Source organism: Seriola dumerili, unplaced genomic scaffold, assembly GCF_002260705.1.
Source record: "Seriola dumerili isolate Sdu_G_001 unplaced genomic scaffold, Sdu_1.0 BDQW01000531.1, whole genome shotgun sequence".
In the NCBI taxonomy this organism is placed as follows: Eukaryota; Metazoa; Chordata; class Actinopteri; order Carangiformes; family Carangidae; genus Seriola; species Seriola dumerili.
This window is the reverse complement of record NW_019174786.1, coordinates 752,618-779,243: the sequence shown is the minus strand read 5'-3', so window position 1 is coordinate 779,243 and position 26,626 is coordinate 752,618. Positions and strand designations below refer to the sequence as shown.

The 26,626-nt window shown below is 42.7% G+C and overlaps 1 protein-coding gene across 1 annotated transcript; it reads right to left on the bottom strand.

Moving 5' to 3' along the window:
* Nucleotides 1-498: 498 nt before the first annotated feature.
* On the bottom strand, nucleotides 499-26,626 carry tesk1 (testis-specific kinase 1). The gene is made up of 10 exons (XM_022764207.1): nucleotides 26,445-26,626; nucleotides 24,848-25,585; nucleotides 11,920-12,090; nucleotides 10,615-10,761; nucleotides 9,723-9,805; nucleotides 5,286-5,376; nucleotides 4,459-4,542; nucleotides 3,516-3,602; nucleotides 2,596-2,692; nucleotides 499-2,511 (listed from the first exon to the last, which is right to left on the bottom strand). The coding sequence occupies exons 2-10, from the start codon at nucleotides 25,037-25,039 to the stop codon at nucleotides 1,397-1,399; spliced, it is 2,067 nt and encodes a 688-aa protein (XP_022619928.1). The 5' UTR covers nucleotides 25,040-25,585; nucleotides 26,445-26,626; the 3' UTR covers nucleotides 499-1,396.

Here is a 26,626-nt window from a genome sequence, read left to right as displayed (position 1 = left end):
CCGGACAAACACACCTGTAAAAAGACACGCTGAGGCGCACATGCAATAAGCTGCAGGGGAGAATGATAGACTGGAGTCAGCAGGGAGGTGGAAGGGGAGGGGAGAGATAAGTATTTAATTGAAGGCTGGCGAATTTGTAAGAGAGAGGAAAGGCTGTAATCTATTTTAAGAGGGGGGCAGGAGAAAAATGGGAGACTGAGATAGTTATAGGAAGAAGATGAAGTTATTTAATGATTTTGAAAATGTATTTAAAAAGGGGTGTTTTGCTGCTCCTGCTACTGGGAACTTAAACCTTGATCACACAGGGAAAATACAGATCTGAGTGATGTTCAACCAAACACCGATTTTGGTTTGGATTTTTTTCTTCTTTCTTCTGGTGTGTGTGCATCTGTTTTGCCATGAACATCATTTCATTTCAGGTTATTTCAGTTAGGACCAACATGACTTTAAAAAAAAAAAAAAAAGAAACATATCAGTAGAAGATATCTGCATTCTCATCTTTTTATTCAATGCCATCTTTAAATAATAAGAATCTGTACATCTCTTAAGCAGGTCTTTGACCATTCATTCCCAAAAGTAATAATGATATCAATAGCTTCCTTATTAACAACAGTAATACAGGTGAAGTGCTTAACCAGGCAACCAGAGGGGCTGATAGAGATCATACAGCAACAAAAATAGTCATAAGAATGGTGTACAGCACACACTCTTTTACCCTTCCTCATACACATCCATCACACACGCACACACACACACACACACACACACACATATAACTCAGCAGTGCACTATACACCTCTTGATAATTAAAGACATGAAAGCAAAAACTGCCTGTTCATTCAGAAACAGCACCAAAACATCAAAAATCATTGCAACAGTAATACTAAGCTTAACATTCCTCATTCCTCATCATCATTATCATCATCATCATCATCATCAATATCATCATCAGTCATAAGAATCTTTACATCTGCAAATATACAGGATCTAACTGGCTGGGCCCCAAACTGGAGTGTTCAACATGCTGATCAGTTCTGGATGCTGCCGATCGTCTGTCAGATCTACGCAGGCACAGCTGACATCTCAAGTTGTGTCGCCCTCAGCCCAGCAGAGGGCGACACACAAAAGAAAGAAGAAGAAGAAAGAACACAAAAAAAATCCACCAGCAAAGATGCCACAGCTTTCATGGAGAAAGTCAACCAACCAACGTCTGGAGTGTGTTTTAGGAAACCAGCTCTCTGCACTAAAAAGTGAGTCTGGAAAATAAGCAGAGTATTGCTGTGTTAAAATCTGTGCAAACTTTAAGAAGACCCACTTAATTTCCAGGGAAGAGCTTTAGGTGCAGAGTTTCCACACGTGTCTTTGCTGCGAGTATTTGGTGTCGAGAAGTCTGGGTTTATGTCTGCGCCCCCGGAAGGGCCAGTCCCGGCTCCAGGCTGGTGGTGGTGGTCGTTGGGGTAGGGGAGGGCGGCAGACCCTTGGGTCCCGGACAGAGCAGCCCACGTGAGGCTGCGTGGTCCCCGTTCAGGTTCTTGTAGGGGTTTCTGCGTGGCGGAGCTCGGAGACAAATGGAGGGGAAGCGGAGACCGGCGAGGCAGCAGCCCGGGCAGGAGATCACCTCCTCCTGGTCCAGAGAGTGGCCGCTGCTGGAGCCAAAGGGGGACGAACCGGCGGGGTCGCTGGGAGGGGAGTGGTAGCCGTTGTTGTTGGTCGTGGTGGCGGCATTGGTGGTAGGGGTGCTCCATCCCAGCGGTCGGCTTACGACCACATTGTTGTTGTCCAAATGAGAGAGGGGAGGCAGGCACGGAGGCCCGTTTGAGATGGCGGACCCCCAGCCGTTAGAAAAGGGAGTGGGGGAGGGTTGGAGGGGAGTGGAGGATTTGGAGTAAGGAGATGAAGTGCTGTCTTGCGTGTCGGGAGAGCTTGTGCAATCCATGGGCTCCTCCTCCTCCTCCTCCTCTTCCTCCTCCCCCTCCTCCTCTTGGTCCAGTGACAGGGGCTCAAGGGACAGAGGAAGACCTGAGTCACCTGCCTGGTGCCTCCCGCTCCCCTCCCCGATGTCCTTCTCTTCTCCCAACAGTGTGTCTTCCTCGCTCTCGCCATTTGTCTCACCGTTTATCTCCGACGTCGACTCTTCCTCAGTGAGGACAGAGTTCGGCGCCGACGTGAGGTGAGGAGGGGGCGTGCAAGGCAGCGAGTGGCAGCGCCTGTGCCTCCTGGGCAGGTCGACGCCGTCGGCCTCAGACGCAGAGGAGTCGTCACAGTCTGGTGGCGGGGGCAGAGTGAAGGTCAGGGAGATGACCGACTTGCTGGGAGTGTCGAACAGCTTGATCTTGCCGCCTTTGAGGTCCTCCCTCTGAGAGAAGGGGTTGACCCGAGTGGGAGGTGCCAGGTTAACAGAGGGGGGGGTGTCCGGGGGGTGCAGCATGTCGGACTTGCTGCGGGAGAGGCGAGGGTCTGAAGGGAGGCAGAGGGATCGTCTTCGCAGGGGTCCAAGAGCTGGAGAAACAGCTTTAAGAGAATAAATCAACCAGGGTGAGAGGCGGTAACGTAAGGTAACGTAAAGTATTGGTCGACTCTCTACAGGTGACTCACCTTTGACCGCCGGCTCGTCCTTCTGTTTCCTCTCAGCTTGTCTCCTCTCCAGCTCTGCTACGATTTGGGAAAAGGATGGACGGAGCGTTGCATTCATCTGGCAGGAAAGAGAGATTCAACAGATTGAACAAGAGCTTGATGGACAGCGGAGGAAGTGCTCGGAAAAAAAACGATGCTTCCTGATCGATATCTTTAACTGCGGCACCTTTTTATTCCTGCGATCTGACCTTATCTACCTATAACAACAATGGCGTTCAGGCGTTTAAACAAAGGTTATTGCTCTCATCGTGACAGGACCATTTAAGGTGAAACATACAGAGCTCCAGCAATATTCCACATCTGGAACAAAAGAGGAAACACAAAAGCTGCTTTTCCTCCTCACAATAAACTTCATCATTTGATTCCCGTTTGCTCATTTGCTGTTTAGAAACCATTTTGTTGAACATACATGAATTAAAGTTGAACATTTCATGATGTCAAGTGTTGTTTTTCTGAGGGTGTTTCTCTCTTTATGCCTGCACACATAAAAACATTTTACACACTATTCAGAACCTAAAATCAGCTCGTTTGCTGCGTTTTCTGATTGATTACACTACTTTCATTTCCTTGTGCCAAAGAAGAGATAGTTAAGTCACAAATGTTTTATGACAAGCAGAACAAGGCGTGCATTAGACTTTATGCCGCTTTCCTGTTTACGGTAATGTACATTCAGGTCAGACTTTTGCGGAGAAGTGACTCAAGAGACCGACATACAGTACATACTGAAGTTCATGCCACATAAGGTGCTTTTAATCCCAAAGTTCTTCAGACTGTCATGTGACAACAGCAACGACAGGCGAAAGACGGGAGAAGAAAAGGAGGAAGAGCAGAATGAACTGAGAAGACAGGGAGGGAATGAATCATAAATCAGTGTTTCGTACATTACAGCAGGCGATGGCCAGGTCCAGGAAGTCTGGAGGACAGTCTCCCACCAACTGCTGAAAGGCCTCCACATCCAGACCAAAGTCCTGTAGAAAAACACAGACAAGAAATTTGGATCGGTTGTCTTTAATTGTACTACCAAAAAGCCACAGGAGGGAGAAATGAAAGAGTTTAACACTGATGCTGCATCTTAAATCTAGACTTCACACTATGTGTATACAGAACGCCATTTATTATTACATATGCCATGATTGCATTTAGTATACAACAGATTCATTTGTTGTTTGTGGCAGAAGGAAATGTCAAACTGCAAATTTGGAGTGTTGTTAGACAAGAACAAAAACCATTTTGCAATTTGTTTTGAATTTTTTGCAGCCGTGAGCAGTTCCCATATTACATCTGTGCATTGCAGTGTGGGACAATAAAAATCAGTTTCAAATATACTTCGCTCAACTTAAAATCTAGTCCAAATACTTATGTAATGCGGGATTCGGTGAATAATCATGGTCTAATATCGAAGAGCATAACTGAGAGACTCATTTCGAGTCCATCAGCAGTAACAGTTTTGAGACATGCACTCTTCTGTCAAGATATGAAAGTCAACTTCCTGTTTGTCCAAGATGACAATCAGCAGTAGAAATAAGATATCTATCATTTGACATATTTTTCAAAATCATATCTGACATGTTGCAACTGTTGCTTAAAGTTGCAAGTCATTTTGACACACTCCTTTCACAACAGTCATGAGGAGGAAGCACTTTTGAAACACAAGGAAACTTAATACAGTAATTATCCAAGAAGAAGAATTTTTCCACACACACACACACACTTGTGTAATGAGTAGCACAATGAAGTGAGTCGTGCATGAGATGATGAGTACGTGATGATAAAGGAGAGGGGGAATCGTTAAGGCAGTGTGATGAAAACGTTGTCAGGTTGTACCTCAGTGCGCGGCAGGATGTCAGGGTCGGCTTGTATCCTCGCAATGATCTCACACAGGATGATGCCGTACGCAAACACATCCACCTGCAGAGAGGAAGACGAGTCGATGAACAGGTATTATATTCTTACTTTTTTACTGCTCTGGTGACTTGATTAACTTTCATTTAACCAAACTTCATGAAATCATTGTTAATGTTTTAATGTACTGCTTCGACAAAACACTCAAATATTCTGGTGAACAGATCAAAAAACTAAAATTGGAATTATTAGTTAATTTTTGTTTTCAAGTGAGTCAAGTTTGTCTTTAAAAAAAAAAAGTCTTTAATTTCTCTCAGGTTACAATTAAATATGTTTAACTTAACTACACATTTTTATTGCAGCTCTGAAAACCTGGTTATGCAAGTTATGTGGATTTGTAATTTTTTTTTATTTTTTTATTTTTTTAGACTTTTTCCAATATAATCTAAATATAGCCACTGCATCCTGGATGTGGCTTATACTTATTTGTAGTTCCATGAAGCCCAGACAGGCTGCGTAACACTAAAAACATTATAATCAGCACTTAAATGCAACCCTAACAGGCAATCAAGATTTCCATGAAGCAGTACAGAAAACACTGGTGACCCAGGCCAATACACGCGCCTCTTACATAACTGGATTCCTGTTTGCCTTCAACATAATAACTGATTTATTAAATATTTATTGCTTTATTTCACTGTCTGGTTCCTGGCTTTATTTGAGCAGCTTTCATCACGCCCACTGTGGACCTTGAACTCTTGCAACAGTCTGCAGCTGGAGGGAAAATGAAGGAAGGAATCCGTCAGTACCTTCTCATTATACACCTCTCCTCGGAGCACCTCCGGGGCCATCCAGTAGGGGGAGCCGACGACAGCAAGAGGCTCCTGGTCTTCCTCCTCACTGCAGGGAAGAGAAGAGGAAGGGATGGATGGATGGATAGAGGAGAGAAACAAGAGGGTTAGCGTGATGTTAAACCAGCATTATTAGCTTTAAAAAGGTTCTTGCTTTATTCAGTTTTGTGGATCCTTCCTCACAATAATAAATATCACAGATCAGGACAACAGTCATGTTTCTTAAAGCACATATGAATCAGTTAAAAATGAGCGAATGAACAATAATTCTTCACAAAAACAGACCGACGTTTTTATTGTTTTTACTGAGGTTGGTCCAAAACCACCTGAAATAAAAGGATTGACTGCAACACCAAATGACGTCTAATAAAATGGCTGTATCTTCTTAATTTTAAATATTTTCATCTTTTTATATGATATTAAAATCAAAGATATTTTGCTTTTGAACAGTTGAAGATCTTTGTGCCTTCAGAACTTATAATGGCCATTTTCACAGTTTTGACATTTTGACTCAACAATCACCAATTAACTTAAAAAAATAAAAATAAAAATACTGGACAAATTGTTGAAAATTGTTTCTTTAAGGGCATAAAATGCTTTGAATTAAATCATCTTCAAAAAGGAATGAATAGACAAAACTGTTTGCTTAGATAAGTCTGATCCCGACCGACAGAAAAAAATGTCTTGTGCATTTTTTAAATTCTAAATGTTTGTCGCATCCATATAAATACTTGAAAATTTTGAGTTTGTCCGACAAATTCTCTTAACGTCCATCTGGTGAAACAGTTTCTAGTTACAACTGAAACCATATTCCTGTGGGATCAGATTTCAGTGGTGAGGATTTGCTTCTTCTACTGGTCGGACAAAGCGAGGCAATTTGAAGACGTCATCTTTGATTTCCAGAACTTGTGATGGGCATTTATCATTTTCTGACATTTTCTTGGACCAAAACGATTATAAAAATGAGGAGAAAATAAAATCAGTCAAACAATCAATGATGAAAATGTAGTAAAAAGGGGTTGATGAGGATGACTACATGACTTCACCCGATAGTGATGCATGAGAAACAACAAAAAATATTTTCCGATATTCTTCATTCAGGATTTCTGAAGATGACAACAGATTAACAAGTCAGACAGGAACAGTTGTGCAAGCAGGCATCATGCTCCATTTCATTAACGCAGAACCCAATCAAGAGGGTTTTATGGGATGAAACTTGGCTCTGTGCAAGTGTGTGTGTAGTTCCTTTGTATCTAAGAAACCACAATGTTTTCAGTTATACAGAGATATTGTTGTGAAATTTAAGCAGAATAAAAAGGAAGGAACACAAGAATGTGCAAGGACAACGTGCTTGCACACATGCCTGCACACACACGCGCGCGCACGCACACACACACACACACCCTGCTGGCAGATACTTCCTCTCTGTGCTATTTCCATCTGCTACTGTGAGCTATGATACTGCAGAAAATACAAGCGGGGAAGTGATGGCAGAGACGGTCATGGCTCCCAACGTAAACAACATTTGGAGAAGTGGACCCAACAGAATCAAGAGTAGAGAAAGCAGCAGAGAGAAAAACAGCTACAGAAAACTTAGAAATTAACACAAAATAATTATGGAACGACTCAAAAAGGAACTACAGGAGCGTAAAGGACACGAGAGTGACTTCTTATACGAGGGCCAGGAGAGATCCAGTAAGGCAGAGCACAAAAATAGGAGGACTGGAATAGTTTGACCTTATTTGGAGTGCTTTTCCTAAACCCCCTTCATCTCCTCTCCTTCCCTCCTTCCCTCTTTCCTTCCATGCCACAAGCACAGTGGTAGCACTCCAACACAAACACATTGAAGAAGGGTTGTCAACATCATCCATTCTCTGCTAGCGCCCTGCTACAGGATACAACAGTATTTGACTAAAATAAAAAGCAAACATGCCCTTGAAAAATGACGGAGCCGCAATTCACCAGCTGCTTTGGAAAGAGACACCGGAGCAAACAGAGGCCTCATGTTTGATAGGTGCAGGAATGCAACAATGACACACACACACACACACACACAGTCAGGTGGAAGCCTCTGCCTCACATGTGAAAAATAAAAAGCTTAGTTAGCTTTGTTGCTTTGTTTGTATCTTGATGCACATTTGACCCCTCACAGGACGGTCCTGGAGGATGTTTTTGGTTTGTTTTTTTTTTGTTTTTAAAGCAGAAATTTATCAGAACAAAGTTTAGTCGAAAGCATGAGAACCACAGAGGTTACAGCCTTTCCCCCCCCCCCCCCATGCCCCCCCGACAATGACGCACACTTGTGTAAACACAAAAGGTGGCCGGGCACAAACAAACAGAACCAGTGGAAACAGAACACACAGTCACAACACACACACACACACACACACACACAGAAAAGGGGGAGGCCAGGTTACAGTGGCAGCTGTCTCGTCTCAGCAAGAAGTCGTGTGTTTGCTAAACGACTGCAGACACGTCGGGGAGGGGAGGACGAGGAGCTAATGGCACACGAGTGTGTGTCAGCTGTGTGTGTGTGTGTGTGTGTGTGTGTGTGTGTGTGTGTGTGTGGGGGCAGGAGTCTTGAGACACTGGCTGCTGTGTTTCTTTAAGGTCACCCTCGACATCCCAACTATTCAGCGGCTGCTCTACATCATTATCAACCGATTGCTGATTTGTTTATGGAGAAATAATAATCATAAAGACAACAAATCGTTTCATTTCAGTCTTGGACTTTTATGGATGTCGAGGAGAAGTGGGGTCAAGTTGTAGCGTGACACTCTGGGTACAAAAGATAAACAAAACTACATTTGTGTAAGTTATACACTTAATTACAGTTCATCTGATCTACTCGTACTTTCCTAGAATATTTCCATTTTGGGGCTAGTTATGCTTTTTGGCAAATATACTTATTTACAGTTTCTCCAAGAGTTGCATAAGAAGATTGATAACACTCATTTGAGAGTGTTCTGCATGAAGCTAGAGCTGTGATTAGCCTAGCTTAGCATAAAGGCTGGAAGCAGATACAGTAAAGTTCATGAACCCTTTGGAAAGACCTGCATTGATTTGTCATAAAATCTGATCTTCATCACAGTCACAAGCTTGGACAAACACAATGTCCCCAAGATAATGTCACACAAGCAATTATAACCTTTCGTGTCTTTATTAAAACACAGCCATTAAATATTCACAGTGCTGCCGGAGAAAGTAGATTTAATAACTGGCCGAACCTCCTTTGGCAGCAATGACGTCAAACAAGCTCTTCCAGTAGCTGCTGGAGGAATTTTGGACCATTCAGCTCAGACATACTCTGAGCGCTTCCTCCTCGGGTCATTCTGCAGCATCTCTGCTGGATTAAGATCTGGGCTCCGACTCCAGAACGTGGATTTTCTGTGTTTGAAGTCATTCTGTGGTGGATTTACTTTGATGTTTGGGGTCCTTGTCCTCGCTGCAATCACCCAGCTTCTCCTGAGCTTCAGCAGGTGGACAGACACCCAGACATTATCCAGTAAGACACCTTCATAAACTTGGGAATTCATTTTCCTCTCCATGATGTTGACCTTAAACCAGAAAATATCCATGCTCCTCTGCAGGCTCAATACATGATTTTTTTCCCCCCACTGACACCATGAGACACAAAGTCTTTTCAGATTTTTTAAAAAGCATCGTTAACTGCTTTACTGCTGACACGTTTGCACAAGTTAAATGTTGAAATCTGAACTTTTTCCTTCATTGTAATGGAATATTTCCCCACTGTGGTATTACTACTCTTAGTTAAGGCAAGAATCTGACCATCTGACACCATGAGAGACATGATGTCACTGGAAAACCAGCTGTAGAAAATAAAAAACACACATCAGAGGAGGGCTGTAACTCCGCTGGTCGATCAGTCAGCACGGGCCAGCGGTGAATTGATGGCCGGGAATAAAACAAGCCACATAAATGTCAGTGCATATTAAACACACAGCTGCAAACACAGAGGAAGAGGCAGAGAGACCGTGGTGCGTCACAGCCAGTCAGATTAAATATTAACACCACCTCTGTGAGTCAAGCTGCTGTCTGTCCTACCACCTCCCCCTTGAAACAACGCTCGACAATATTAATAATAATAGTTCCACGGAGAGCGAGCGGTGTTTGGAGAGGGGGATTAACCGCAACATGTGCCTGCACACTCTGGAAAAAACCTGACTGTGCGTTGGATGTGAGTAACGGGTCTGTGTGATTGTGTCTCATCGGAGAAAAGAGAAGCTGAGGGAGGCATTTTCTAAAACACTTTGCACTGAGAGATATGGCCTGACAGATAAATAAGACAAAAGGGAGAAGTGGAGGAATGCCATTTATTGAGCGCGACTTATCTAATCACGGGGCGTCGATAGAAGTTTTGATGAATGGACTCACCTGTAATCTGGGATTTTCTCCGCCAGGCCAAAGTCTCCCACCACAGCCGAGCACACGCTGCCCTCCCAGCGCACCAGGCAGTTCTGCACACGGGGTCAGAGGTCACACACACACACACATCACTTAAATCAGCGAGAATTTCAACAGAGATCGGAGATTTTATTGTGCAGAGCTTTTCATTTGCGATGAATCATTTCTAGGAGGCCATCTTTAAGTCTTCAGCTGTGGAGCGACAGCAGCCAAGAAACTGCTGATGTTTAATTTGCCTATCCATCAGAAATGAACAGAAATGGTTGATTTCTGTGTTTTTGCACAATGTCAGTGTCTTAGCAGCTAAATTACCGCAATCTCCACTCAAATCTGATCTGTAGTATTTTCCAGCATGTCAACATTTCCTTTGTGGACTTGTTACAGCTCGAAGGCATCTACATTTTTTTTGGGTTTTTATTTTGAGTTTGTTTTTCTATTGCTGCTCCCTGTTATGTGGACAGATTGATGTTGGAGGCTTGTGCCAAAACGCTGGTTTGTACAAGGCTAGATTACCAACAGGGCAAAGCTGCAACTGTCCAGGATCCCCAGAGACTTCAGGGGCCCTTAAAACTCCAGGTTCAATATCAGGCAAGTAGTTTTATATTTTTAATGTTTGGTAAAACTGTATGCGCTATGCTAGATCACAGTATAAACTGGAAAGATAAGGGGCCTTAGGGCAAAACCTGCATCGTGTCAGTTTGTGTTCCAGCATGAATATGTGAGGTGACTGTAGTTTACTGTGCATCAGTGCATGTAATACAAATGTATTGCTACCTTAGGAGCAGACTCCCAGCAGAGCATCAGTCTGCACTGATGTGTGTGTACTGTACGTGGGCACTGATGCGTGTGTGTTTGTCGTCACCTTGGAGGTGAGGTCCCTGTGGAAGATGCCCTTGCTGTGCAGGTACTGCAGTCCCCGGGCGATGTCCAGAGCGAGGCTGAGGCGCACGCTCCACGACAGGTACACGTCACTGCCCAACAGCTGCTCCAAGTTACCACCGTTGATGTACTGGATCATCAGGATAAACAGCAACACAAGAGCTTCATTAGTAATGTACAGTGTGTGTGTGTGTGTGTGTGTAGATTAATGATTTAAGCCTTCTGACAAGTAAAAAAGCCAAACATCTAGAGGTTTCAGCTTCTCACATGTGAGGATTTGAGGCTTTTCTCCATTTTATATCATTTTAAATTGAATATTTTGGGGGTTTTGGACAATAAGTCAAACAAAACAAGCCACTTGTTTGTGGCATTTTGCTTATTTTTTTGGACAGTGACAGTACAGATAGAAACAGGTAAAATGGGAAAAGAAGGAGGGGATGTCGTGGGTGGTATCATGTGCATCTTAACCAGAAGGCTACCAGGACCCCCTCCCCCCTTTTCCCCCTGACATTTCATAGACTAAACTGACTAAAGTTTAAGTGTGATCCAGAGTCCATCAACTAAACTTCTCAATAAACCTCATTATTTTAATTCAATGACAACAACAAAAAAAATATCACATTTTTAAAAATCACCTCGTCTGAAACCTGCTGAGCTGCTGGATCATCACAACATGAGGAAAAGCTTTAGAAATACAAATGCTGCCAGTGCAGGCGTCAGAACACCAAATCCCCCACTCATCCCCTGATCCATTTCCTTTTCACTGATGTCCTGCTCAGTTGCCTAGGCAACGTCAGGTAAACCCATCACATGTAAGAAACAGGTGAAATGTCATGAACTGCCTGACCCCAGTCAGCTGGGGCCTCATTGTTCAGGCAGTCAAAGAACAGATGCTCGTACAGTGCATTAGATAACAGGAAGTTCATGTTTTAAACTTTAATGAACGACACCGCTAGCATTTAATTTTAAAAAAATATGTAGACTTTGTAGTTATTTTAGGTTTACAGCAGAGAAATAGAAGCAACATTCAACAAGCAGAGAGATCTGAATAGAGACGGAGTACGAAAATAATTCATAAGAACAAGATTTTACATTAACTGCAGCTGGCGTTTCAAGTGGAAAGATGTCATAACACTGCATAATTAACCATCTTACATAGAACTATCCATCTATCTAATTGCAATTAGATATTGTATCTAAATGAATCCGCCCGAGGTCAGGATTTGTTATCAGAGAATAAAGTGAATCTGATTCTTAAAAATACCAAATATACTGATCAACGTCTTACCTCTGTGAGAGCGTGAAGCTGCCCTTCATGGACACACACTCCTATGAACCTGAGTATGTTAGGGTGGGACAGTCTGTTCATGAGCTGGACCTCCCTGAGCATGTTGGCTCTGTTGCTGGCCAGGATGTTCATCTTCAGGGCCATCACCTGACCTGACACACGATGTTGCACCTGAATCACACAACAACAACAACAACAATAAATGCTCCTTTTTCATCAACAGAAATGATACAGTGAAAAGATTTCAAAACTGACAGTTCAACATTGTTTGTGTAGAAATCAGAAAACTGGGGAAATGATGCAATTTAGCGGCAGAAAATATACTTTTTAAAAAACAAAATCTGGCTCAACAGACTCTCTGGAACAATTAATGCTTGTTCCACTTTTCGCAGCAACATGACAGTAGATGGAAAACATTATTCAAAGCACCTCACAGTACACATGAGCACATAAAACTGGACAGGACAGGCCTGCAGCACAGTATTTATGATGATAATATATTATCCATAGATAAAATCACATGGGTTAACACTATCTGAAGTAATAAAATGAAACTCCCACATAGTGCTGACTAATATTAGCGCCAAGGTGCTTTTGGAAACTGGCCATTTAACATTAGGGGGTCAGATGAGTTTCTTCATATGTTTTGGCTGCTTCTCTGTGGCGACCTGCTGCCACGGCAGCGTCTGTGTCTGGTATGGTAACCATGGAGACACGACATGCTTCCCCTCAGGCTACATGTTTGTGCATATTTGCTTGGCAAGACGTCTAAAGAGGCGCAAGCACACAAGCAGCAGACGAGTCTGCAGAGAGAGAAAGTCAGAGGTGTTTAAGTCTGCTGGGCGGGGTGTGTGTGTGTGTGTGTGTGTGTGTGTGTGTGTGTTATGTTTATGTGTTTGTGAGTGTGTGAGAAATCGCAGTACTATGAGTGTAACTGCCAGTGTTAAGATATTGAAGAAGTGAGTGTGAAGAAGTGAGTGTGAAGGCGAGTGTTGGTATTGAATAGAAAGAACTGCTGTTAAATTTTCTTATAATTCTCTTGACAAATTTGTATAAATTATATCACTTTCTGCCATTCAATATGTTTTAGAGCTTAAAGTATATTTACATATTTGATCCAAGACTTGACTAACGACCCTGAATAGAATCGAAAAACATCTTTAACTTATACGCCAACACGCCAATGATGTCACATTATGGCATTAGAAAAAAGGAAAAGTTCACCACAGTCGTTATGGTTCATCCTCTGGGGACCATGAACGTCCAACAGTTGTTGAGATATTTCAGTCCGGACCAAAGTCGAAGACTCACATTACAACCTCTATAGTAAAATAACAATAATAAAACAAAGATCTAGTGTTTGGTCCTAATCAAAATCTTGCTTGCTCTTTTATTTTAGGCAACAGTTAACAGCTGTAGAAAAACATGTTTCTCAAATCAAGGTACTGAAAAAAGTACAATTATGATATTACTGCCAAACTACATCATCATATAAACACTATTTAATTATTGAAAAATTTATAACAATACCTAGCCCTACTGAAAAGACCTGTCAATCACTGAGTAACTGCTACTAATTTGTGTTTTTAATTTTGGTTGTGAAGTGACACTTGTTTGCATTTTGGATCAGGAATCAGACTTTTACTGCCTGACTGCAAACCAAATTTCCTTTGAGCTATTAATAAAGTAGAACTGGCAGTTAAGGGTTTCAGGTTGTGTCTTCATTAGTGACATGAGAGTGTAATGAAAGACATAGCGGTGGTGGGGGTGGGGGGTAGGGGTGGGGGGGGCAAGTAGCCAAAGTCTGAAGTCACAGCCGTTGAGCTGAAGTCAGTGTGACACTGACCTGGATCTCAGCTGGGCTCTGGGTCGAGTGGTGATGGGGAAAAAAATAAAAATCCACAAAGCCTATTAGAGACCAGACTAGAGTGCAGTGAGTAATGCTATTCTCACACACACACACACACACACACACACACACACAGGATGAAGGCAGCCCTCTTCATCGTAACAGCCAGTCAATGAGAGTCACTCTGCTGCACTAAATCCTTTCTTTCCACAAAGCCACTTGAGGACTTCAGCCTTTGGCAAAGTGCTGCAACACATGCATGGATGCACACATGTAAATCGCACAGACAATTGCTTACAGTCGTTGCTTCCTCTTGCAGAGCGGGAAAGTCCGAGCACACATTTAAACAGGCAGCAGGAGTTTGGAGGGAGTGCAGGACTAATCTCTGCCTCTCTTTATATATTTACAGCACTTAGAGGATGAGGCAGACTCATGTAGCTGGTAGACGGAGCTCTGTAGCCGATTAAGAGGTTTCTTTATACACACAACACACAACACACAACACACACACACACACACACACACACACAGCCTCCTCCTGAGTAGCACAGATTTATCAGGCAAACAGGACCTTGGGCCATGCATGGCTCTGGATTTACATCACACTTGTCCGCCTTTTCTCTGCACACGTCTGCCTTCTCACTTATTTGAAGACAGCATTACATGCTCATCTCCCAACCACACACAAACAGACACACACACACACACACACACACACACAGGCAGGACACAGTGCAAACGTGAGCCAACTGCTGATGATGCAGCAGTGGTTAGAATTGCAACGCTGCTTGACCCGACTGTTTTGTCCCGACAGTTTTTAGCTTCTAAACAAACAACCTCTCACCCGTCATCATTACAGGGCGAGTCCGTCTGACTCAACACAGGGTTCAAGTGCAACTTTGGCAACATTTTCTCAGGTGTGTGTGTGTGCACACGTGTGTTTGTGGTGTGTTTTTTTTTGCCATCTGAGAAGCTTACCTCTGCAACATCACCACAAGAAGGATATAGTGTTTCTTTCTTTTGTTTTTATTTTATTTTATACATGCTCCATGCCAACCACTTAACCGGTCATCTCCACAGACTTGCCACTGGAATGCCAATGTCCACGCCTAAGTAAAAGATTACCCCACAACATGGAGCAACACACACACACACACACGCACACACGCACACACACACACACCTACTACAGGCTACTGCTCACATGCACGCGCTCAGACACTCCCTAAATCTCTCCTTCAAAAAACACGCTCAGCCTTATAAAGTACTGCTGTCAGCAGAGGAAAGGTCACGGGCATCGCTCTCCCTCTCGCTCTGTGCAGCCAACGTGTGCAGTGATGTCTGTCATTAGCCGGCGGCCCGAGGAGGCAGACTGATGCACAGCCACAAACTGCAGATGGAGGACGCACACAAGGGCAAGAGAGACGTGTCATACATTTAATATATATGGGATTTTAATGCAGTTTAGGCGTCTTTAGACAAAACATATGAAGACTGTTTCAGCTGCAGGAACATTTGTTTCAGTCTCACAAAAGACCAGATCATCCGTTTAAGGATGAAATGGACTGAAACCATTGAGTTATAATGTTTTATCATTGCTTGTGTGTGCAGGGTTGTGGCTGGGATTTTACAAAAATGAGGTCAAACCCAAAGTCCAGGGTTGTTGTTTTTATATTCTATAATAATTTAGCTGCTAAAATAAGTTTCAAGTAAATTCTCTCTCTCAAAATAATTCCCTGAATGCTGTTTCAAAGCCTTTCTGACAATGCCAGGAATATACTTTCAGTAGACAAACACCAAAATTTACTAAATTTTGATTTTATTTGTGTGTATTTGTTGCCTAAAATGAGTCAAACTGAAAGTTTTCTACTCTAAAAACACATTTGAACCCGGCATAAAAATAGAATAAACATCCTTCACGGGACAGTAAAATGCCAAAAACCTCTTCAAAACAATATTGAGGACATGACCTCGGTGTCCTCACTGGTGGCCACAGCCCTGTCTGGGCAGATGTTCAGTCCATGTGACACGGCCAGAAGTATGTGGACAAATACTTTTCAGGTGTCCACATACTTTCACCATGTAGAGTTAAAAAGAGAAAACTCTCTGCAGAACAAATTATATGCTGCAGCAGTGGAGTGCAGCTGAGTGTGACCACACATCCTCTCTCTCTCTCACACACACACACACACGCACGCAGACACACACACACACACACACACGACTGCCTCAGGACACTGGGTCAACTCTAAAGGCCTCCTTTTCTCTCGTGGATTACTTCACAACTTCCCACCAGCAGGGGCCATTGTTATCATTTCAGCAGCTGAACGTACACTTTCACAACATCTAAATCAACTTTTAAATAAACCACACTGGGGTTTCTAAATAAACAGCGGGGGTCTTCAGTGGAAATGCATCAAGACTGCTTTGAAATCTGTTTCTTGTGGACATAACTCTCTGCAGAGCAAAGACAATGAGATCTAAACGTTTAGCCAACAGTCAGGTTGTTGTGGGTTTTACATGAGAAAGTATCCGACAGCCAGACATAAAGACAGGATCTACTCCTCAAAGTATCATCATCGTTCAACAACTTTTACAGCGTTTTTAAAAACCAGACTGGAGCATCATTTGCTTTGGAAGACGCATTTCGAGGCATCACTTTAAGACAAAAACAGGAAAGCTTCTACCAATTTCACACATGAGCTTTATGCTGAGGTGTGAAGTCACTGTGAATAAAGTCCTTGAGGGGGTGAACTCCACCACTGTGTGTGTGTGTGTGTGTGTGTGTGTGTGTGTGTTCGTGTGTCAGAGAATTGAGAAAATTACTTCTCCTACAAAACAACTCAGAGCTTAAGCCACCGCCTGAGGCTCAGCTCTCAGTTATAGCGTGAAGAAGCACAAGCAGTGTGTGAGGGCGTCAGAGTGAGAGCGCAGGCGACTGAGACGAGGCACCGAGCCAAGCCGGGTCCATCAGTGAGTGAGCAGGGAGGTCCCCCTCTGTGAAACACAACCTGATCGGGGAGGGGGGGGGGTGAACAGCGAACAGTCCAGGTCTAATGCTGAACTGACCCCCCCCCTTTACACAGGCCTAAACATGAGGGGGGGATGGGGGTCATTCAAGTTCATACATGTCACTGGCCAGTTGCTGACCAATATCTCAGGTTATGTTTTTAAAATGGTAAAACAAACAAATAAATAAAAAGTGTGTCTTCAGTGGAAAGTAGTTCCTATAGAAACTGTCCCCAGTGTGCTCTGTGGATTACGCAGAGTGATGACGACACGCTTCATGGAAAGAGACGTTGCTGTTGATCCTTTAAAAAAAAAAAAAAAAAAAAACGCCACCACAAATTAACTTCCATTCATTTCCACTGCATCAGGGTGGAGGCAGAGATCTCAGAGACAGATATCTAAAAAAACATGGGCGAAAGACGTACACTCTGTGTGGCTTTGATAACACTGGAGATAAATGACTAATTGGCTTTTGGTGTTTGAACTGACTCTTTAAAAAAACGCATGACAGGACAGATGACAAAAAAAACTCTGCTCCACCTCAAAAAAACCATGTAACAATGTTTTGTGATACTGGCTGGACACACACATGCAAACACTGAGCCATTTGTTTACCTTATCACAAGGGAGCGGCTTTCCTTGAGGTCCAGCTAAAAAGACTACAACTACTGCCAATATGTGGACGTGAGGAAACGCTCATTGTGCACTGATGTAAACACACATCGATTGTCTTTTGAGATAAATGCATCAAAAAAAAAAAAAAAAAAAAAAAAAAAAAAAAACAAAAAACACTGGTAACGATGATGGAGAAGAGGAGGTATCTGAAAACAGATAATTGTGCAACTCTTACCCCGACACTTCTCCATTTTTAATCCTAAATCCAGTTGAAATGTTTTTAAAAAGCAGTAAACATGGCGGTTCAAGTGAAGACAGGCGCATGACAGGCTCAGCGCTTTCGTGTGGTTGTGCAGAACATAAACACAGCTAAATACTTGTGCAGTGAATGGCAAGGGAGCAGGTCCCGACTGGAGCAAGGGAGGAGAGGAATAATGAGGGAAAAGTGCTACACCAAGCCTCTGATGTTCAAGTCTGCACTGGCTCTGCCATACCAACACCACCATCCAAAGACAGCACGGACACACACACACACACACACACACACAAAGAGATCCTCCTAATCCTGAAAACAAACTGATCATAAGCACAAAAGGTGACGGCTGATGATGGATCATGGATTGTGTGCGTATGCAGCTCCTAAGAATCTGTCTTTTTTTTTTTTTTTTCCAGCCAGGATTTCCTAAGAATCGGTCACATCTGAACACGTCCCTGTGGAGGAGTTCCAAAATCCCTATCTCTCTTCAAGATAAAGTTACTGATGAACTGAACCCAAAAACAATAAGATGTCACAGAGGAATCTTTCCTCAGAATGATCATTTATTCACTACCATAACTTAACCCATTATCAAATCAAGGCATAACAGGCCTCGAAAATTGTTTAAATCCAGTCAACAGATTTAAATCGATGAGCACACCGATCATTTCTGCACTACAGATGAAAGATGTTGGTTATGTTTGAAATCGATAAAATATTTTTCGCATTATATGACAACTGGTGCTGAAATGAAATCGCTTTATCACTTAGTCAAAGAAATTTATCTGTAATAATTTTGTTTAATTTTTTTTAAAGCTAAAATGTTTTGGTCTTAAATAAATAATCTCAATTTTTCACTATTTTCTGTATTATTCTCTATATATATATATATATATAATGATTAAGTGATAGCAAAATGAATAGTTAGCAGCAGCTCTAATGGCAATATTGTGTATGCAAAACTACAAAATACAATATAAAAAAAATAAATAAAGATATTTCGTGCAATGTCGTGTGTTTTGTACGATATGCAAAACTCTTTAACCATGAAATCATTCATTTTGTAAGATGAAAGCACAATACGATTCAACTGAAGGTCGAAAAGTCGATACTGAATTTCTGCCGAGCCGCTGCTGTGGACATACACAACACAGACGTACAACACAATGAACACACAAGCAGAGGCACCACAGCAGTGTTTGCCAACCCATTTCCTTCACATTACCGCTCTGTCACAAGCAGCTGACACACACACACACACACACCCCCATATACACATTAGCTGTCCGAATCATGTTGACAGTATTTGTCCTCTGGAGACTCCTATCCTCTTTTTATCTAATTACTCTTGCGGCTTATTATCATCATATCTCATTCGTGACCATAAAACAACCCTAAACACTCACACACCTCCATCACTACAGTCCAAGTGGGCTAATCACAGCAGGTATGATCTTTTCCATGATGACTGGTTTTGTTAAGAAGAAAATTCTCACGATGTGACTCATGTAAATGCAGCATGAGTTTCAATTTCAAACTCTGTTTCCCACTTTTCGCGACAGTTACCAAGACAAACAATCAAATCAGCCCCAAAGTTATTTCTTCTAACGGAAAAATAATGAGTCAGCTGAAGCCGCAAGACTATAAAACTTTATCAATCTGTGCTGTATGGTTATATGTTGAGCAAGAAGAACAAAGATTGGCTAGGTTTATGACAGATACCTTTATATTGAATCAGCAGAGAACGGCAACCTTCTTGAAATCTTTCTAGAATTACAAAAGTCTCTGAATATTTCACTAAAAACAGGTTCATTTCATTTGAAAGGGGGTGTGCACAATATTAAACGTAAATGCTACTTGAAGTTTTGTACCAGAGTTAGCTAGTTTAGCTAGCAGCCTTTTCATAGTTGAAACATGAATTTCATACAACACTTTAAATAGTTTGACATTTTGGGAAATACATTTACTTGCTTTTGATATAAAAAGTGTCCAGATTTTCTGAAATGAAAACTGGGGACATTTCCAGTTCAGCGATCAATACATCATCAAAATATCCAATGTTTTTACCTATGAAACAGAAAAAAGGCGGACAGTGACAGTTTCATGTATTTTGACCATGGTAACTGTTGTACTGTAGTAAACTATTGATGAATAACTGCTAAAATGACGACTTCCTACCTTTGAAGCAGTAGTGAAGTCCTATTATCTTTCTATTCCTCAATTATTTACATTTCTTCAGTTCATAAGGGTCCACAGACCAAAAGAATCAAAATCATCTTTCACAAAAAGGTTGTGAATATTGTTATGTGAAATCCATTACAGACAGTCAGGCAATTTCTTCTTCACTTCTTCCAACATGAAAACTATTTTTTCAAGTTCCCGCTGGGGGGCTTTTGGTATGTTTTTGTTAGTTTACTGCCCGGTTATGAATTCCTAACCCATGAGTAAGCCAGCTAACCTTTTCTCTGCCTAGAGACGACAAAAAAGGAAAAGGAAAAATCTCTTTGGTAACTATATTTTGATGGTTTTAACTTCACTTTTGAAGCTGCTCCATCTAGCAGCAAGTGCCCTCTGTTGGCCAAAACCAGCACAATGCTAAACAGTTAAAACGGGGAGATTTCCGAGGACAGGTCCAGCCAGGGACGGCCCAACAAAAACATGGGACTTTCCCCTGAAAACAGGGACATCACCCTAGATTGACACCAATTTCATGTTTATGTGGTAGACACTGTATATAGGCTACACACCGGTAGTAGCCGGTTAGTTTCGCTAGCAAAAAATGGAAACAGGGAAACCACTAACCTACCAAAAGTCCCTGTAAAACCACATTTAATTTTTATACTTTAGTTTTTGCACAGATTAAGAAAATAAAATATAATATTGGTGATTAGTGAGCTTCAGAAATGCTGGTAAAATTTGTTATCTTTAGCTAAGCTAGCAGCTGCAGCTTCACATTTAGCATACAGACATAAATGCAGCTTTGACCTTCTCATCCAACTCCTCACATGAAAGTCCATTTCTTTCAAACATCATATTTTTGTGTAGTTAGAATTGGCTAGAAGATACTCCAAAGACCAATATTGACCAAATTCCAAGACGTAAGTCTGACAGAGAACTTCTACAAAATAAATTAAGTACTAAAGTTGCCTTGAGTAGACTGGTATGTGCTGTACGTGTCTGAAAACAATGTTGTGAGATTTTCATGACTCATGTAAATTATGTAGAAGGCCAAATGAGAACCAAATCCGATAGGCAGCCTGTTCCGTTTCCTGGTTCTTAGACAGCAGGTGTTATCTGCATTAGCAAATATACCATCTATTATTGGAACAGAAACAGCTGGAAAATGACGCACTAACTCAGTAATCCAATTAGAAATCGAACCATCCTGTTTGTTCAAAAAGTGTGCAGGCCTGAGAAACAGACAGAATAAATAAATAATGACTTCCTGCAGTTAACTGAACCGTTGAGTGATGGTGCAATTTATTTGTGATTGAGGGGTTTTATTGCTTTTCAGCCTTCAGGTTGAGTTTGAGGCTGATGGAAAAAAAACAAAACAAAACAAAAGCAGGAGTCTTGCACAAGGTTCTCGTAATACACACACACAAAAAACTCTTTTGAAGAATATTAAAGGAAGATGAAAAACAGCACCTGAAGGATTTGTCTTGACACGTGTGCTCCCACCCCCCCCCCCTTTTTTTTTTTTTGTCTTGCTCTTTTATTTTTTTCCAGGTTGCACAATTGCACACTGGAGAGGTGAATGGCTGCCTGTCTGCCTGCAGCGAGCCTCCATTGATCTGCACTGAGGACTGAAGCTCAACAACAGCACACACACATGGCGGGAGGCCAGAGCCTTTGTAGCCTAGCTCAGGACATCCATTTCAAAGCCCACATGTAAGTATATGCAACATATACATTTTAGTGCTCACTAAATTTAATAAACAAACCATTCGAGAGAGGTTTCACAGCAGAACAGTCAGGCCTTTTCCTCTGAACTAAAGCAGGATAGAGGAACAATCGTTCACTCAGCAACGTCAGCAAACTTTTGAAATGTGACTGATAGCTGCGGTAACAATTTTGCATTTATATGGCGCTATCAAAGGGCAAGCTGATCCAAACCTAAGTGCCAACTTGACAAGCCAGCGGTAAACATGGTCACATTTGCATGCTCATTGGCCATTCAAAGGGCAAAGCTGAGGGAGTGGCTTCTGAAGGCTGGGTGGCCTGAAGATCCTTCTTTAAAAAAAAAAGAGGACAATCCACAAGAGGGAAGTCACAACACAAAAAGTTTATTTAATGAGCCGAGGGTCGACTCGGCCATGCATGTTTAAGACTGCACTGTTCACCACAGCTAATTAAAGAGTTTCTATCAAGTGTCACAATCATGCATTTCCACTTCATCTCTCGCTACTGCAAGGTTTGAATATGCTGGTATGAGTCACTGTGGGCATGCAAGAGCTCCGACTCCACCATCCTGCCAATGTTCATGATTTAACCTTTGCATGTTATTGGAAATTTCTGTTTACTTGTCATACCAAACATTTGACCCACCCCCACTTGGGATTACAAAACTACACTGTATGGTAGAGTCATCGAAAATACGGCAAGACATCTTCTGGCCACACATACACAACACAGCTGAAAGTCAGTTAATGAGAGAAACTAACCTGCTGCAGTTCTGAAAGACTAATCCTCATTTTTCAAAACAGAAATATTCCAGTGTCTCAACTCAATATCAGACAGATGCCCTTATAGCCACATCACACATTCAGCGACAGACGCACAGATCAGACAAATACTTGGAAAGAGGAACCAGAGGAAAAAAAATAAATAAAAAAAATACACACACATCACTTTTACTCCTGAGAGTCTTGGCACTGCTCCCACATGGGTATTAGGGCACTCTGAATAAGCTCTTATTAACATGAGGGAATCATCGCTGCCATGTGTTTAATTTTCAGTTATTGTTGAAAGTGAAGAGTAAGGCTTCCCTTCAGTCTCACTGCTTACATGACCGATTACTACATCACCATGGTGATTGAAAGAAAACTGGAGTTTTGGTCACAGTGTTGACCACAAGTCACTTAATGTCAAGTGTCTGCTTTGGGATTAGTTTCACTGGTTGACTAAGGAGCAAGTTAGCAGCTGTTTTCGTGAGAGTTATTAAAGTCGTTCTGAAGCATCAAGATTCCCAAAATTATGACAAGCATCAATCCATTGACTCCTGATGAGACTGATGCGAGACCTTTGTTTGACCCACGAGTGATTCGAGGAGAAATATCTGATAACACAGGGATAAACTGCTCTAAATTTCCCCTACATGTGCACATGTAGCCGCGTCTATATGAACACAATAATGCCAGCTGCCATCAGTGAAATCAGGCCATTTTAAAAACAGCATCACTCAGTTATTTGATTTACTGCACATGTGAAATGTAGAATGTGAAGGGAACTAATAATTTCATGAAAGCCTGCTCTGTGGTTTTTGGTTTTTTATGATTAATCAGTGTATAATCTAATCTGGACCAATCTCCAAAAATAGTGAAAAATGTCCATCTCACTTTCCCAGAGCCCAACACAACATCTTTATCTGACCCACAGTCCCATTAATAATTCAAACCCAAAATTACAATTACATAAACACACAATAAATCCATAAATACTGCAAATATTTATGATTTTTCCTTGATAAATGACTTAAATGATTATTATTACTATTAATAATATAACTTCTATTAATTTATTGCCATGTTTTTGAAAGATACATGACACCTCCTCAAAGTTATTTATGAAATGTGGATCATTCATTCATTTAAAAAGTGAGTCCATGTTCTGATATATTCCAACATCATGTTCTGTGGATTAATGACACTAACATAATCATAACAATGTGTCACAGTTCACTGTGATCCTGACTTCCAAAACTAATAATTACATTTTCCTGTATTTTGGTGGAGAATTCAAAAAAGGGTTTTGTTTCATTGTCCCAGTTTAACACAAAATCTAAACGATATTTACAAACCCTCACAAAAGGGTAGAAATCTGTATGAACCCACTGAGTGTGAACTATACGAACTTCTACACTCAAACCTACATTTCTCAGAGAGGAGGCAGGACTTTAACTAGTAATCACATCTGTATATCAAAACCAGTGTCAAGCAAGACACTCAATCAGTCAGCAAACCCGCCTTAAGGCACCACTGGCAGAGCGCAACCTGGTATTTAATGTTCAGGGAGAAATTCATTAAGTCACGGTGTTCGTCCCAGATCTTATTAAAGTCTTTTATTTTCCATAAAAAGAGCATAAAAGAGCAGCTGCATGCTCCGTATCCAGCAGGTAGCCACGCTGGTTTTTTCTTCTTTCCAATTTAAAATGACTCTATACTGAAATAAAGCTCAAGATAAAAACTTCAGCTTTCTGAACTTCGAATGCATCTCAAACTTTTCAGTATCTGTAAATTGATTTCAATCCAGTTAAATAAATCCTCATCAGCATATGAAACAAGATCTCTTCTCAAAAAGGTGATGGATTCATTTTATCCACAGGCCAGCTCCTCTTTGTGTTGTGCTCCCTCTCTCACACCGGGCTGTCATCATTAATGAGGCGTTCCTGGAATTAGTCTCTATGCAAGTGAACAGCAGCGTGACTAGAGGGATGAAGGCTGCTGGTCCGAACAGAGAGGGGGGGCGTAGGGTTACCTACACGTGTTCTGGATCTACCTGCCCTGACCATATCCACTTACGCACCAAAACACAGCGTCCACCTTACACAACATGTGGGTCACTGCAAATGTGTGTGTGGAGAGGACGACAAGACGGTGAGGTGTACATTTACACCGTGACGCCCTCCCCATCACCAACTTCCTCCTGCAATTAGTCAACATCATACAGCTTTTCTACTTGGTGTTTGGGTTCGGATGCACTGGTTGCCATGGATACCACTTGTTTCAGAGATGGTGAGGGATCAAGTGGAGTTAACAGGAAGTCAACAACTCACTGTTGGTTGTCAAGAAGTTTTAGTTCAGCTCACACACGCACTGTCATCCTAAATCTAATAAACACAGAGAGTTTGATGCTGTGTATCCATGGAGACCTGCAGGATGTGCACACCAAATCTTGAGCCTGTCCTCAACAATACGCCGAACAAGCTGTGCATAACTTGAGCAGAGTGTGAAAGTGAGTCATGAAGCACTTTCTCTCACCTTGAACACCTCGGAGAAGAACCCCGCGCCGATCTTCTCGCGGCTGAAGTCATCTAGGCGGGCCAGGCTGGACACGGCGCTGCGCAGGGCCCGGTACGAGGACGGTCTGATCCGGTTGGTTCCGTGTACGCTGTGCATGGGCGGCTCTGCCTCTCCCTCCTGCTCCGGCTCGACCCTCGTCTCCATCTCCATCTCGGACAGCCCGGGAGGAGGAGGAGAAGGAGGGGGCGGGAGGAGGACGTGGGACGTGTGCGTAGTTTAAAATCCAGCCCGACTGCTGTTTACATTTCCCATGTCCGCTACAAGGCCACGGCGCGGGGCAGGAATGATAACCGCTCAGTGGGGGAAACCAAATGTCGCAGCTGTGGTCAGCGACCGGTCCGTCTCAATTCCTCTGTCAAATTCCTGCAGTGGTTTGTGTGTCCGTCTTCAGCAAACTACGCAGCTGCAGCGGTGCATCCTGCAGAGTCAGTGCGCAGTTTGGGTGAAGTCCCTCATGCCGTGCAGCAGAGCAGAGGAGGCAGTGCCGTGTTCTTTCTAAACTGCGCAGGCTGCTGCTGCTGCTGCTGTCTTGGCAGCTCGCTCTCTCGCTCTCTCTCTCTCTCTCTCGCTCCGTTTCCTCCAACTCTGCTCCTCCTGCAGTGGAAAAGGCCGGGGCTCCCCTCCTGGTTCCACCAATTGAATTCTGGGCTTCCAGTGCGCACGGGGCTGCCTCACAGACGCTGCAGCCTATTAAAACTGAAGAGGGACAATGAGGAGGGGGGCGGAAACAGGGGCGTTAATTCACTAAATCATAAAGTGTGTGCAATCTGACGTGAGGGACCTGCTGCTAAAACTCTTGCTCCTGCTCACATCGACTAAACGCGTTGCCTCGCCGCAGCAGTTATTGACAATCTGATGATTGGCAAATTCTTATAGATTACAAAAACTATCTTGCACTGACGCACAAGGCTTCAAGGTGCGCGTCATTAGGTTTGATTGCAGCTCTCAAACTGTATTTAACATTTTCTCTGCATCACGATAAAGACACACGAGACGAAATATGGATTCAATAAAGACATGATAAAAAACAATCTGATTTAGAATAAAACAAAATAAAAAGAGTTGTTGGTACATGAGGCTGTTTGACGTGTTATCTGCTCCTCAGTGATAACAGCAGTGGATGCAGCAATATCACCTCTCATCGTTATTGCCTGCACTTTGCACACACACACTGCTGCGCTTTCTCAAATTGATCCAATCACTCGGACAGTATTTACACATCTAGTAGCCTAATGGTCGCTCGGTCACATAGGGGGGTCTTCCAGCCAGCACGCACGCAGCCTGCAGGAGCTTCCTTGATGCCCTGCACAAACCTGCGTGTCGCGGATCTACCCTCAGCCTGACTGCGGCTCGTAAATTATGGATGCCAAACTGAGCCGAGTTTGTGGGCTCGTCTGTCACGGACTAAAGTCCCCTAGGGATGCACAAACGCACGTACACACACACACACACGGAGGATGTCAGCTTCATGATTCAAAGTGAAAATGCTGACGCGCGACTGCACCGCGATCGAGAGGAGACGCGTGCTTGCCCGCAAAAGGAGGGTCTGACTCACCTGGCCTCGTTCCGAAAACACAACCTCCACATGTGCCGGTGTCCTCTGCTGAGCCCCGAGCCCGGATCAGCTGCGGCGTCCGGTTACCGTCGGCTTTATTTTACTAATTAATCATCTTTGTGCGAACCGCCTTCACGCGCACAGGCTTCCGTGGTTTCGTTTTACGTCCCCGCCGTTGCTGC